The sequence below is a fragment of the Gekko japonicus genome, unplaced genomic scaffold (genome assembly GCF_001447785.1).
Source record: "Gekko japonicus isolate JY-2015 unplaced genomic scaffold, Gekko_japonicus_V1.1 scaffold707, whole genome shotgun sequence".
NCBI classification, from domain to species: Eukaryota; Metazoa; Chordata; class Lepidosauria; order Squamata; family Gekkonidae; genus Gekko; species Gekko japonicus.
This window is the reverse complement of record NW_015164686.1, coordinates 527,855-541,101: the sequence shown is the minus strand read 5'-3', so window position 1 is coordinate 541,101 and position 13,247 is coordinate 527,855. Positions and strand designations below refer to the sequence as shown.

The 13,247-nt window shown below is 46.9% G+C and overlaps 1 protein-coding gene across 1 annotated transcript in view; it reads left to right on the top strand.

The window, feature by feature from the left end:
* ADCY2 (adenylate cyclase 2 (brain)) overlaps positions 1-13,247 on the top strand; it is a 200,078-nt gene that overhangs the window by 67,479 nt on the left and 119,352 nt on the right. Inside the window, exon 4 of the mRNA XM_015409355.1 lies at positions 12,963-13,111. Within this exon, the coding sequence (XP_015264841.1) occupies positions 12,963-13,111 (149 nt within the window). The remainder of the gene's footprint in view (positions 1-12,962; positions 13,112-13,247) is intronic.

The following is a 13,247-nucleotide window of genomic DNA, read 5'->3' as shown; positions in this document are numbered from 1 at the left end:
GGAGGCGGTGGTGCATATTCTCTTGAAGAAGCCATCTTTGGACCCAGCCGAATTGGCCAACTACCGGCTGGTGTCCAATTTGCCCTATCTGGGCAAAATAATAGAGAGGGCTGTGGCAATGCAGCTACAGAGCTTTTTGGATGATGCTTCCATTTTAGATCCCTTCCGGTCCGGTTTTCGCCCGGGACTGGTCGCCCTCACAGACGATCTTTGGAGGTATCTGGATTGGGGTGGATTAGCAGTACTGCTGTTGCTAGACCTGTCGGTGGCGTTCGACACGGTCGACCATCAGTTACTGAGTCAGGGTGAGGGACATACCTGAGGGACTGCCTTTCCCCATATATACCCCAGGGCCCAGAGAGCACTTCGTTCAGGGTCACAAAGCTGACTGGCTTTTCCAGGTCCCAAGGATGCCAGGTTAGTTGTAACCAGGGCCAGAGCTTCCTCAGTGGCGGCTCCATACTGGTGGAATGAGCTCCCGGAAGAGATCAGGGCCATGCGGGACCTCTTACAGTTCCACAGGATCTGCAAGACGGAGCTCTTCCACCAGGCTTTCAGCTAGGAGCCTCCACCACCGCTACCATCATAGCCAGCCTGGTGCCTGGTCTACTACTGATAGCCTGTGCTCACCGACCGAAACTGAGAAAGACCATCAAGCTGAATGTCTAGTGAACCTACAGAGTGTCAAGTGAACCTACAGTGTATGAGGCCATCTTTAATATTATAAGTTAGCTGCTAGCACTTTAATATGATGTAAGTTAGTTTTAATGAACTGTTTTAGATACCTATATATTTATTATTACTGTGTTTTTATGATGTTAGCCGCCCTGAGCCTGCCTTGGCGGGGAGGGCGGGGTACAAATCCAAGCAAATTAATTAATTGTTGGACGCTTATTTTCCCTATTTGTTTCTGATGTTTTATGGGTTTAAATACATAATTGGTCCATATTATTGGTCACTATCTTAATTAACTGTTCTATGCCTCTGTTCTTATAATCTGTCAGACCTTTGTATTTATTCTTGATTAATTACAATCAGCATATTTTATGCCAATAAAGGTTGAAAATGGACTGCCCGTGAGGGGTAACTTGCAACCTCTCTAGGCAGCCAACTCCACTGCTGAACTCCACTTACTGTAAAGAACATTTTCCTAATATCCACCCGGTACCTTCCTGCCCATAATTTAAACCTATTATCATAAGTGTATAGAAAAATTGCTTTCTGCTTTCTATATCCACATGCCTTCTCCAGTGATGTCTTTTGATAACATGCTGTGTCTTGTTTTCTGTTGCAAGCCAATTGGTGAGGCTACATGGCCTCAATAGCCATGCCATAAACCCACATTCTTTCACATTTTCATGCCAAACGCCAGACCTCATGGCTCCACTTTCTGGCCCACATGCGACTAGTCACGTGGACCATGAAGTTGTCTGTTTTATTGCACCTGAAATGCTGCCTCTTGAGAGACAAAGAGTTGCTTTGTGAACTGGAGCACAAGGATGTGCAAAGATGGGATTTCCCTTCAAAATCCCTTGGACTATCCTGGACTGTGGATGTTCTGACTTGGTAACTATGAATCATTAATGTTAAGGCAAACAGCCCTAGCCTTTGTTATTTTTGTAATCTCTGGTGGTCTATGCTAAGCTCTGTACTGAATACAGATCCTTCTTATTGCTAATTTGTCTCTGATGTTGTAACTGAATTCCAAGTCTGAGTCTTGTGCCTAAATGCTCATCATATACGCTAACATTGGAGAGTAAAAGTGTGCATCTCTAGATTTAGTTGCTAGTGTGTTCTGTCCCAGATGCCAAGTAAGGGTTTGAATCTCTCCCTTAGGAAAGGCAGGGACTAGTGAAAAGAGGTTCTGGTGGCAAATTGTTGTAAAAACCAGAGAGGGTATACACCATCTCGTGGTTTGTTGTTTAATGAACTGAAAAGTACTGGATTCTTCCCATTCCTGGACTGGCTTGGGTGGGCAAAGACCTGTACAATAAGTCCTCTCCTCTGCTGCCAACAGGAACAGCTCCCTGCCCTCCTCTAAGTGACAGCCTTTCAAATACTTCAAGAGAAAAATCATGTCCCCCATCAACCTCCTCTTCTCCAGACATAGCATTCCCAAGTCTCTCAGCCTTTCCTTGTCACGGCATCCTCATCACTCTCTTCTGCACCCGCTGCATTCTGTCCACATTCTTTTTGAAGTGAGGCCTCCAGAACTGCATGCTGTACTCCAGGTGTGGCCTGAACAATATGGTATACAGCGGAGCTATGATATCTTGTGGTTTGGATGTAGTCGCAGATGGCTTGCAATCAGGGATGGCAAAACACAGACTGAGAAGGTCTTTGATTCTAGTCCTATCTGTTCCCCTGTCCTTCCAGAAAACACAAGCAGATGTGAATCTTTACCACTGCCCCTTCCCTCTAGCAGGTTGGAAGAGACCAGGGCAGGAACACAGTGAAGATCTGCAAACCTCAAGAAAGGGAAAAGGGAGGGTCCGGGTAACTACCGACCCATCAGCTTGATGTCTATACCTGAACATTTTTTAGAACAAATCAGTCAGTCCTTGAGCATTTAGAAAGGATGGCTGTGATTACTAAGAGCCAGCATGGGTTTCTCAAGAACAAGTCATGTCAGACTAACCTTATCTCTTTTTTTTTGAGAAAGTTACTGCCTTACTGGATCATGAGAATGCTGCAGACATAGTTTATCTTGATTTCAGCAAGGCTTTTGATAAGGCTTCATATAATATTCTTGTTGACAAGTTGGTAAAAGGTGGGTTGGATCCTATTACTGTTAGGTGGATCTGTAATTGGTTGACAGATCACACCCAAAGAGTGCTTGTGAATGGTTCCTCATCCTCTTGGAGAGGAGTGATGAGTAGAGTGCCTCAGGGATCTGTCCTGGGACCTGTTTTCTTCAACATCTTTATATATGATTTGGATGTAGGGATAGAGGGAATGCTTATTAAATGTGCAGATGATACTAAATTGGGAGGGGTATCAAATACGGTAGAAGACAGAGTCAGGATACAGGATGATCTTGACAGGCTGGAAAACATGGCTAAAACAAATAAAATGAATTTCAGTGGGGATAAATGTAAAGTTCTGCATTTAGGTAGGAAAAATCAAATGCATAATCATAGGATGGAGGAGACTTGTCTTGGCAGTAGTATGTGCAAAGAGGATCTAGGGGTCTTCGTAGATGATACACTGAACATGAGTCAGCAGTGCGATGCAGTAGCTAAAAGGGCAAATGCGATTTTGGGCTGCATCAACAGAAGTATAGTGTCTAGATCACGTGAAGTGATGGTATCGCTTTACTCTGCTCTGGTTAGACCTCACCTAGAGTATCGTGTTCAGTTTTGGGCACCACAATATAAGAAGGATATAGAGGAGGGCAATGAAGATGGTGAGGGGTCTGGAGACCAAATCGTATGAGGAAAGGTTGAAGGAGCTGGTTATGTTTAGCCTAGAGAGGAGATGGCTGAGAGATGATCTAACAACCATCTTCAAGTACTTGAAGGGCTGTCATACGGTTCCTCAGTGGAAGAGGCTTCCTCGGGAGGTGGTGGGCTCTCCTTCTTTGGAGGTTCTCAAACAGAGGCTAGATGGCCATCTGACAGCAATGCTGATTCTGTGAACCTGGGCAGCTCCTGAGAGGGAGGGCAGGAAGGGTTGCATCAATGCTTAGTTCTTGTGGCCCTTTCTTACATGCCCAGGGAAATGCTGATAGCCACTTTGGTGTCAGGAGGGAATTTTCTCCAGGCCAGTTTGGCCAGAGATCCTGGAAGGTTTTTTGCCATCTTCTGGGCATGGAACAGGAGTCACTGGGATTGTGTGTGTGTGTGGGTGGGGTATTTGTGAATTTCCTGCCTTGTGCAGGAGCTTGGACAACATGACCCTGGAGGTCCCTTCCAACTTTATGATTCTGTTATTCTAGATAGCAGGATCCACCCCCTGGCCTGTTTTCCCATAGAAGTCTCCTAATTTGGATATGCTGCCTGTACCCCAGCTTGCTTCCAGGGTGTTGCTGAAATGTGGAATTAATGCATGTGTGCTATTTCTGTCTCTGCCTTTGCAGTCTCTTGTGATAAATATAAATGTATGTGCAATTCATACTATGAAATTTTATACACACACACACCCCTTCTAGTGCACATTTGAACTATTCTATTTAAAAAAACAACAACTGTGTTCCCCATTGATAAACTGTTGCAGAAAATAAATGCAGGCAATTTCAAGATATCATGCTTGAATTTGACATTGACAAGCATAATTGGCCAGGCTCATTTTGAGTGCTTTGCATCATGAGATGTTTTGAAAGATTCGAGCAGGAGGCGGTGTTGGAATCTGAGAATCATTTTCAGGGGGGAGGCAGGATCTTAATAATAATCATGGGCTCAGGAAAAGGACTCACAGGCTGTGACAAGCTGAAATGAACGAGGTAACCAAGTGGAACACATGAGGTGTAACGGAAGCAAATCCTCCCTTTACTAGAATGAAAAGGGTTTTTAACTTGCCCTGCGGAATGAATCCAGGAAAAAAGGCCCTCGTTCCAAATCAGTGAGAATGAATATATTGCTGTGTTAGCAGTCAGATCCCACACCCTTCTTAAAATATCACCTGAAAAATCATAAGTCCTGGCCCCCCAAAAATCACAACGCCTGGCCCCAAAATGACACAAAAGTGATGCCGGTGGGAAGCAAGACTGGAGATATGAGGGACATATTTTGAACGGAATGAATGATGTGAGACCAATAGTCTTGGCTCCTTCCACTGAAACACCCTCATGATCTCATTCAGTTGGCTCCAAACTGTGTGATATGGGCATAGGTGGGCTTTTACATCCTCTTTTCCTCCTCTGAGTGAGCAGATGCTTTGGCAGAGGCCCAAATGAGGTACTTCAGTGGCAGAGAGTGTTAAGTCGCTCGCTTAACAAAGCAGTCGGAGAGTGATTCAGCAAGAACACAACTTTATTCTTCAGCTCGAACACAACTCCCAACACGGATCAACATCTGATAGCCAGAACAGAACAGTTCAGCTTTTACATTGCAGTTGTCCTGCTTTTAAACTCTCCCGGCTAATGTAGCCACACCCACTGTACAAATACCAACCAATACAGTTGTTCATATAAGGACCAATCACGGACGTTCCCGCTCAGGGAGCTTGCTGTAAGGTGATTGGCTAGGTGCTTCCTGCGCTAGCAATGCGATTGGATGGATTTGGATCCTAGCCCAGGACGAAGCTCAACATAACATTTCAATTAGATGTTTTCATCACACATTATGCATTCAATGGCCGCTTATTGAATACATTACAGAGAGGTTGCGGCCACCGCCAGTGAGCAACTTCTGGAGTGTCTCTTCTTATGTACTGTGAAAAGATAAAGGATAAAGGGTGGGTGGGTCATCAGATAGAGGGCTTGGCCGGGGCTCTGATCATGCTGCTGCGGGATTGATTTAAAGAGCCTTTGCCTTGGCATGCAAGCAGGGTTGCCAACTCTGGGCTGGAAAATTCCTGGAGATTTCAGGGTGGAGCCTAGGAAGGGCAGGGTTTTTTGGCGGGGAGGGGCCTCAGAGGGATGTAATACCATAAAGTTCATGCCTCCAAACAGCCGTTTTCTCTAGGGGGGCTGATCTCTGTAGTCAAGAGATATGATTCTGGGAGAGCTCCAAGGCTCACCTATAGATTGGCAGCCTATTTGCGAGGTACAGAGTGGTAAAAAGGGAAGGATCCTCAAGGTCTAGAGCAGCGGCCAGATCCAGCCCTTGGGTCACCCCTTGTCCTCCCCCCACCCCCGGCTGGAGATAACACCAGCTTGGTAAGCCCAGAGGCAGGGTTCAGTAGCAAAGCAGTTGTTGTTGTTGTTCAGTCGCACAGTCGAGTCCGACTCTTCGCGACCCCATGGACCAGATCCCGCCAGGCCCTCCTGTCTTCCGCCGTCCTCTGAAGTTGGCTCAATTTCATGTTCGTTGCATCGATGACACTATCTAACCATCTCATCCTTTGCCGTCCCCATCTTCTTTGACCTTCAGTCTTTCCCAGCATCAGGGTCTTCTCCAGGGAGTGCTCCCTTCTCATTGGGTGGCCAAAGCATTTGAGCTTCAGTTTCATTATCTGGACTTCCAGGGAACAGTCAGGGTTGATTTATTTTAGGATTGACTGATTTGATTTCCTTGCAGTCCAAGGGACTCTCAAGAGTCTTCTCCAGCACCATAGTTCAAAAGAATCTATTCTTCAGCGCTCGGCCTTCCTTATACCCTGTTTCCCCGAAAATAAGACCTACCCCCAAAATAAGCCCTAGCAGGATTTCTATGCATTTGTGGTATAAGCCCTACTGTGTCTTCTTGAGAAAAAATAAATATAAGACAGTGTCTTATTTTCGGGGAAACATGGTAGTCCAACTCTCGCAGCCATACATGACTACTGGGAATACTATTGCTTTGACCATATGGACTTAATCTTCTTTTCCATCATGTTAGCGTTCTGTTTCAAATTGCAGCTTCCCGATTTAGGAAGAAATGGGTTACACAAAAAAAATCTGAAGGAAAGGATTGCAGAATTACAGGTTGCCACCTTCCTCAAGGGAGAAAATGCCGTCTGTGCCGTAAAGAACTTCTGTGCCCATTTCCACACACTAAGCTTCTGTTGAAAGAAGCAGGACCTTTATCTCCAGGCCTGTTGGCAAACGCAATAAAGTGTAGTCCTGTCCTGATTAAATACGTTTCCGCTTACCCTTTTAACCCCCTTTGGTTTCTGATGTCCTGATGGGTTAATCTGCCCGCACAGAGGCACCACAGATGGATGGTGTCCTCCAGATAGATTAAAGTTCAAGTCCAGTGGCACCTTTAAGACGAACACGCAAAAGCTTCTACTTCGAATGGAACCTTGTCGCTCTTCAAGTTGTTTCTGGACTCATTTTTCTGCTGCTTCAGACCAACACGGCTACCAACTACCTGAATCTACCTCCAGATAGGTTGTGAGGGATTGCACCACCCTGCGGCTTGGAGCTCAGGTATGCAAGTTCCTCCGCCTACTGCTTGTTGTTCCTGTCCTGATTCTTATACATATGCATTGCGTACATGCAAATGTCAGGACCCAAACAAGAGGCATAGAGGAGTCTGAGATAGTCAGGGCCAGTGTTCCCTCTAAACCAAGTTAGCGTGAGCTAGCTCACACATTTTTGACTTCGCTCAGGAAGGATGGCTCCAGAGCAGTGTTCCCTCTAAGCTGAGTGAGTGTGAGCTAGCTCACAGTCTTTTTAGCCTCCGGCTCACACATTTTTTGAGAGGAGCTGCAGTGGCTCAAGTGGTTAAGACGCTGAACTGCAGGCTGTGGAAGGTCGGTAGTTCAGCAGTTCGAGACCCAGGTGCCGCATGATGGAGTGAGCTCCCGTCTCTGGTCCCAGCTCCTGCCAACCTAGCAGTTCGAAAGCAAGAAATTGCAAGTAGATAAATTTTGGTGGGAAGGTAACAGCGTTCTGTGTGCCTTGGTGTTTAGTCATGCTGGCCACATGACCACGGAAACGTCTTCGGACAGTGCTTGCTCTTCGGCTTTGAAACGGAGATGAGCACCGCAACCCTAGAGTCGGATTCGACTGGCTTTCGGGCAAGGGAACCTTTACCTTTACCTTTACCACACATTTTTATCTTAGCTCAGGAAGGATGGCTCCAGAGCAAACTAATTTATGCAGTGGCCAAATCACTCGTTCACAACTTTAATGCCAGTCGCTCACCAAGTAGAATTTTTGCTCACAAGACTCCACAGCTTAGAGGGAACATTGCGTCCAGAGCAAACTGATTTATGCAGCAGCCAAATCGCTCGCTCCCCACTTTAACGCCAGGAGCTCACAAAGTGGAATTTTTGCTCACAAGACTCCACAGGCTTCGTACAGGGGTGGCCAGACTTGCTTAATGTTAACAGCCACACCGAATAAGTGTCAGATGTTTGAGAGCCACAAGACATCAACGAATATCACACACACACATTTTTATTGAAAAATATGCAAATTTGCTTGTTATTAACATAACATTAGACTGTGTGAAAGAGCCCCGCGTGGCTCCCGAATGGCGGTTTGGCCACTCCTGGCTTAGAGGGAGCATTGGCCAGGCCTAAATGGGGAAGAAGTGAAGGGCAGCCAGCAATGTTCCCTCTAAGCTGTGGAGCCCTGTGAGAAAAAATTCTACTTTGTGAGCTATTGGTATTAAAGTTGTGAGCAGGTGATTTGGCTACTGCATAAATTAGTTTGCACCGGAGCCCTCCTTCCTGAGCTAAGACAAAAATGTGTGAGCCGGAGGCTAAAAAACTGTGAGCCAGCGCACACTAACTCAGCCTAGAGGGAACACTGGCCACAAGTGCAGCTCTCCTCTCCACCCACAGTTTTGATTTATTTATATTATATACTTCATTTATACCGGCCTTTTCTCCATAGTAGGGACCCAAATCGGCTTCTGCTGTTCTCCTGTTCTCCAATTTAACCCCACAACAACTCTGTGTAGGCAGGTTAGGATGAGAGTGTGCAGTTGGCCAGAACTCACCCCGAGAGGTTCCATGGCACGAGTGGGAATACAAACCTGGGTCTCCCAGATCCTGGTCTGACATTCTAACCAGTACCCCACGCTGGTTCTTCAGAGTGGTGCAGGAGGGGGAATTTCTTGAAATTGCCTTGGCCTCCCTCTTGCTGGAGAAGACTCTTGAGAGTCCCTTGTAACGATATGAGCTTATGTTTGTATTTCTGTATAGTGGTGATGCTGCTTATGTGTGTCTCTAGCATTGAATACCTATGCATTGTGTATTCAGGGATTGCTGTATGTTGTGTGTTGCTTTGTTCTGCATCTCATGCTTGCCTAGAAATAGGCTGGCCTGGGCCTGCCGTTGCACATACGGACCATGTGCGTCCCTGGAATGTATCCCATGACTCTTTGGGATGGAGAAGACACCGCGCCATTGCACCCACTTGGAGAGCTATGGAAAATCCCCAGCGAACCCCGGCATTCTTGGAATGGAAAGAGCAAGTGACCCTACTCCCTTAATCTGGTTTGGAGATCTAAAGACAATAGCGTTTATGGCTTTGGAGCAGGAACCAGATCTGCAAATCAAGAGGTGTCCATGGGAACGGAAGATTCACACCTTGCCAAAAGGCACCTTTGATGTAGGAGTAGGATCTGCATATTGCCACCACCCCTTAGGAGAGCGTCATCCCCTTCGTCATCCCCTCGTCACCCCCTCTTCATCCAGTAGTGATAGTTTAGAGGACGGGTTTGATAGTTTATGGCTGGATAGCACATGCCCCAAAAAGAGTTTATTTAAGGAGAAACTCTCCTTTGTCTCTCTGGTTAACCCACCTTCCCCATAGCAGTGCACTAAGGTGCTACAAGTGACTCTACTACTTAAGTTCTCCGGGAGTCGCGACCCAGAGAGCTCACACGTGGTTTGGCTGGTCCTACCTGTGTGCCTTGGAGTTCACAAGCTGCTGCTTTCGGCTGCCCAGCGTTCCAAGGAGGGGAGTTCTTCCTCAGCTGGACCTCAGATGAGTATAGCCGTGCCCCATTGTGTCTTCCCCATTTTGATGCTTTTGTTATTTTCTATGCTGTAATTGTTCTAATGTACTTTTGTAACTAAGGAGCTTGTATGAATTTGTATGATTCCGATTTTGTATGCCTGATGAAAAACCTTTAGTAAAGACAACATTTATTTAAGGACTAGCGTGTTGTCTCACTTCCTGGGATATAGCGAGCGTCTCATTCGCCATCTGACCTCTGTATAGACTGGTATAGAACTTACGCACAGCCACAAACACCCAATTTTCCTTGGTAGATAACTTGGATTGGGTCTCCAGGAATTTCCTGGAGAAGTTGGCATAACACCCTTGGACTGCAAGAAGATCAAATCAGTCAATCCTAAAAGAAATCAACCCTGACTGTTCCCTGGAAGGTCAGATAATGAAACTGAAGCTCAAAGACTTTGGCCACCCAATGAGAAGGGAGCACTCCCTGGAGAAGAAGACCCTGATGCTGGGAAAGATTGAAGGTCAAAGAAGACGGGGACAGCAGAGGATGAGATGGTTAGACAGTGTCATCGATGCAACGAACATGAAATTGAGCCAACTTCAGAGGACGGCGGAAGACAGGAGGGCCTGGCGTGATCTGGTCCATGGGGTCGCAAAGAGTCGGACTCGACTGTGCGACTGAACAACAACAACAACCCTCTTGCACCACTGGAATTAGAGTGCTGGAAAGCAATGTTCCCTCTAAGCTGTGTTGTTTTCTGCGCAAAAATTCTCCTTTGTGAGCAACTGGCATTAAAGTTGTGAGCGGGCGATTTGGCTACTGCATAAATTAGTTTGCTCTGGAGCCCCATCCTTCCTGAGCTAAGACGGAAATTTGTGAGCCGGAGGCTAAAAACCTGTGAGCTAGCTCACACTAACTCAGCTTAGAGGGAACACTGCTGGAAAGATGTTCCTATATGTGCCACCAGTTTCCCTCAGCTGTGCAGATGCCGCATGCACATGTTAAAACCCCCTTGTATTCCGGTTGCCAGCCTCCGGTTCATGACTAGAGATTGCCTGGGATTACAGTTTATCTCCAGATGACAGAGATCAGTTCATCTGGAAAAATGGCCGCTTTGGAAGGTAGACTCTGTGGCATTATACCCCATTAATGTCTCTCCCCTCCCAAACCCCACCCTTTTCAGGCTCTGCCACCAAAATCTCAAGGTATTTCCCAACTGGGAGCTGGCAGCCTTGTACACATGCTTTGGAAACTCCTGGCCTGATCAGGATCGTGGGTTTCTGAAGCACACTTCCCCAGACCGAGGGTTCCTATCTATACCTTGTGGCTAACAGCCACTGATGGATCTCTGCTCCATATGTTTATCTAATCCCCTCTTGAAGCCATCCATGCTTGTAGCCACCACCACCTCCTTGCTGTGAGACATTCCACTGTAATAACACCGTCAGGCTTGCCACATGTTGTATCTTACCCTCAAGTGCAAGACTGTTAGTAGCTGGCCCCCAGTAGCATGATAATATCTGTGGCTTTATAAGTCTGAATGTCCCACCCTGTGACAGAATCTGATTTGGCTTTTTGCCCACCCCAGGAACTGGTCAGGAGGAAACAGGAGCCCTCTTGTTAGATCCCTTGAAATGTCCCTGGAGACTGCGTAACAGTGAACAACAATGAAGATTCTATTGAGTAGGCAGGGATGGTATGGGGTAGTCAGGAAATGGAAAGGCTGAGGTAAACATTGTTGGTAAAACCGTCAGGGGTCATTTCGTAGAAAAAGAGCTAGGGGAACTCATTAGCATAACTCATTAGCATATGCCACACCCCCGGACATCAGGGGCCCGGCGGTGGACCTGCAAGGCCAACGGGAGTGCGAGAAAGCCCCGCCAAGGCCCTCCCTGGCCCCAGGCAGGCAGGGGTGGGGAGAGGCGGGGAGGAAGTAACTTACCCTCCCTCTTCTCCTGCCTCCTCCTGGCTGAATGAGGGCCGGAAGCGGGGCGGCCGGAAGCAGGGGGCGGGGCTTCATCATGTGCCCCGCCCTCTGCACCTCAACGCGTTCCCCCCCGAAATGACCTCTGAAAACCATATATATTTCAGTTGACAGACAAGATGGTGTTGTGGCCGTTTATTTTCACAAATTCTCGGTTATCAGTGAGATGGATAGTTGACTGAGTAGTTTTGTTTGAGTTGCAATATTTCTGCATTTAGTTTCCCAAGAACTGTTCAGGTTTTCTGGACAGGGTCACTCTTTTAGTGTATCAAACCCGTTCCCCTTTTCTGAAATCACAGTGCGTCCTCTTTCCCCTGAGTAGTCTATAACCGTTTCCTTTCACAACAGGACTTATATGTCTTCTCTGAAAATATAATCCTTTTCCTTTTGGCCTGATGGGGAGCTTCAGCCTGCTGCCCAGTCACTCCTTGCCAAACCCCAGTTCTTGGTGTCTGTGTGAAAACATACCTCAGCTTTAGCTGACACTAGACTCTGAATTCTTAGATGGAATTCTTCTTCAGGTTATGTTGAACACAGCTAAGACCAGAAGTCTCTCTCTTTATTCAAAAGGTGAAGCTGTCTGACAGACTTTTAGTCAGGCTCTTCAGACATCCACCCCTTTAAGGGGGAGTGGTGGCACAGGGGATTTATCCTCTGGTTAAACATCTGAGCTGAACAGGACTGCTGTCAGTTCGAGCCCCGCACTGGTGTGAGCTACCAGCCGTATCCCCAGCTCACCGTCCACCCAGTGGTTCGAAAGCTTCGGCGAGTAGATAAAATGGGTACCACTCCTTAGAGAGGGTGGGCACACTTAACCCCCCCGGTGGGAAGTGTTAGCCAACAAACGGAAGGTCCGTGCGTAAGATCAAAAGCCAAGAGAGATCTACGCAGCATCAAAGAAAAGCCTGCAATGGGCCATTCCGGCCAGACGGTGGCAGTGGTGCGCTGCGGCTGAGAAAAATGCTGATGACATCAAGCGACGCCGACTAAAGAATGCTGCCGGAACATGTCTGATGCTTACAGCTGACCAAACTCTCTGTCGACTGCGAAGTGTGTGTGATTAAAAATTATATATGTTGTCCTCCCTTACCCCCATCATTGTCAGTCCTGTGTCAACACATGAGTGACTGTAAATCGCTCAGAGCCGGCAGCTCAGCAAGGATTGAGCGATCAATAAATTGAAAGATTATTGAAAGATTATTTAGCGGAACCCTACTGAACATTAACTGCCTCACTGACTGGCTATATAGTCTTCCTCAGCTAGCACTAGCCAATCAGATAAAAGGAGTAGCCTGTCACTCAAGCTCAACATTCTAGAGCAGAGTTCACCTCCCTTCTCTGATTTTGCTGCATTAGGAAAACAGTATTTTGAATGTCCTCTGTCACACAAGGCTATATTCCTTAGCCTATTTGCCTTTGTTGAAACTTAGTTACCGTTTGGCCTTTTTCTCTCTTTCCTTTTCCCAACCCAGGAACGTCTCCTGCTGTCTTTACTTCCTGCTCACATAGCCATGGAGATGAAAGCGGAGATTATTCAGAGGCTGCAGGGACCCAAAGCGGGACAGCTGGAGAATACCAACAACTTTCACAACTTGTATGTCAAAAGACACACCAACGTAAGGTACTGCTTGGCATCGATGCAACCAGGTTTTCAGTGCTGAAATGCTTTTAACAGGACAGTGTTTGGAGGAAGAAAGCCAGCTCATTCTTTTTTGTGGGGCTCTGTGCAGATGATATACAGCGGGGGGGGGGGGGAA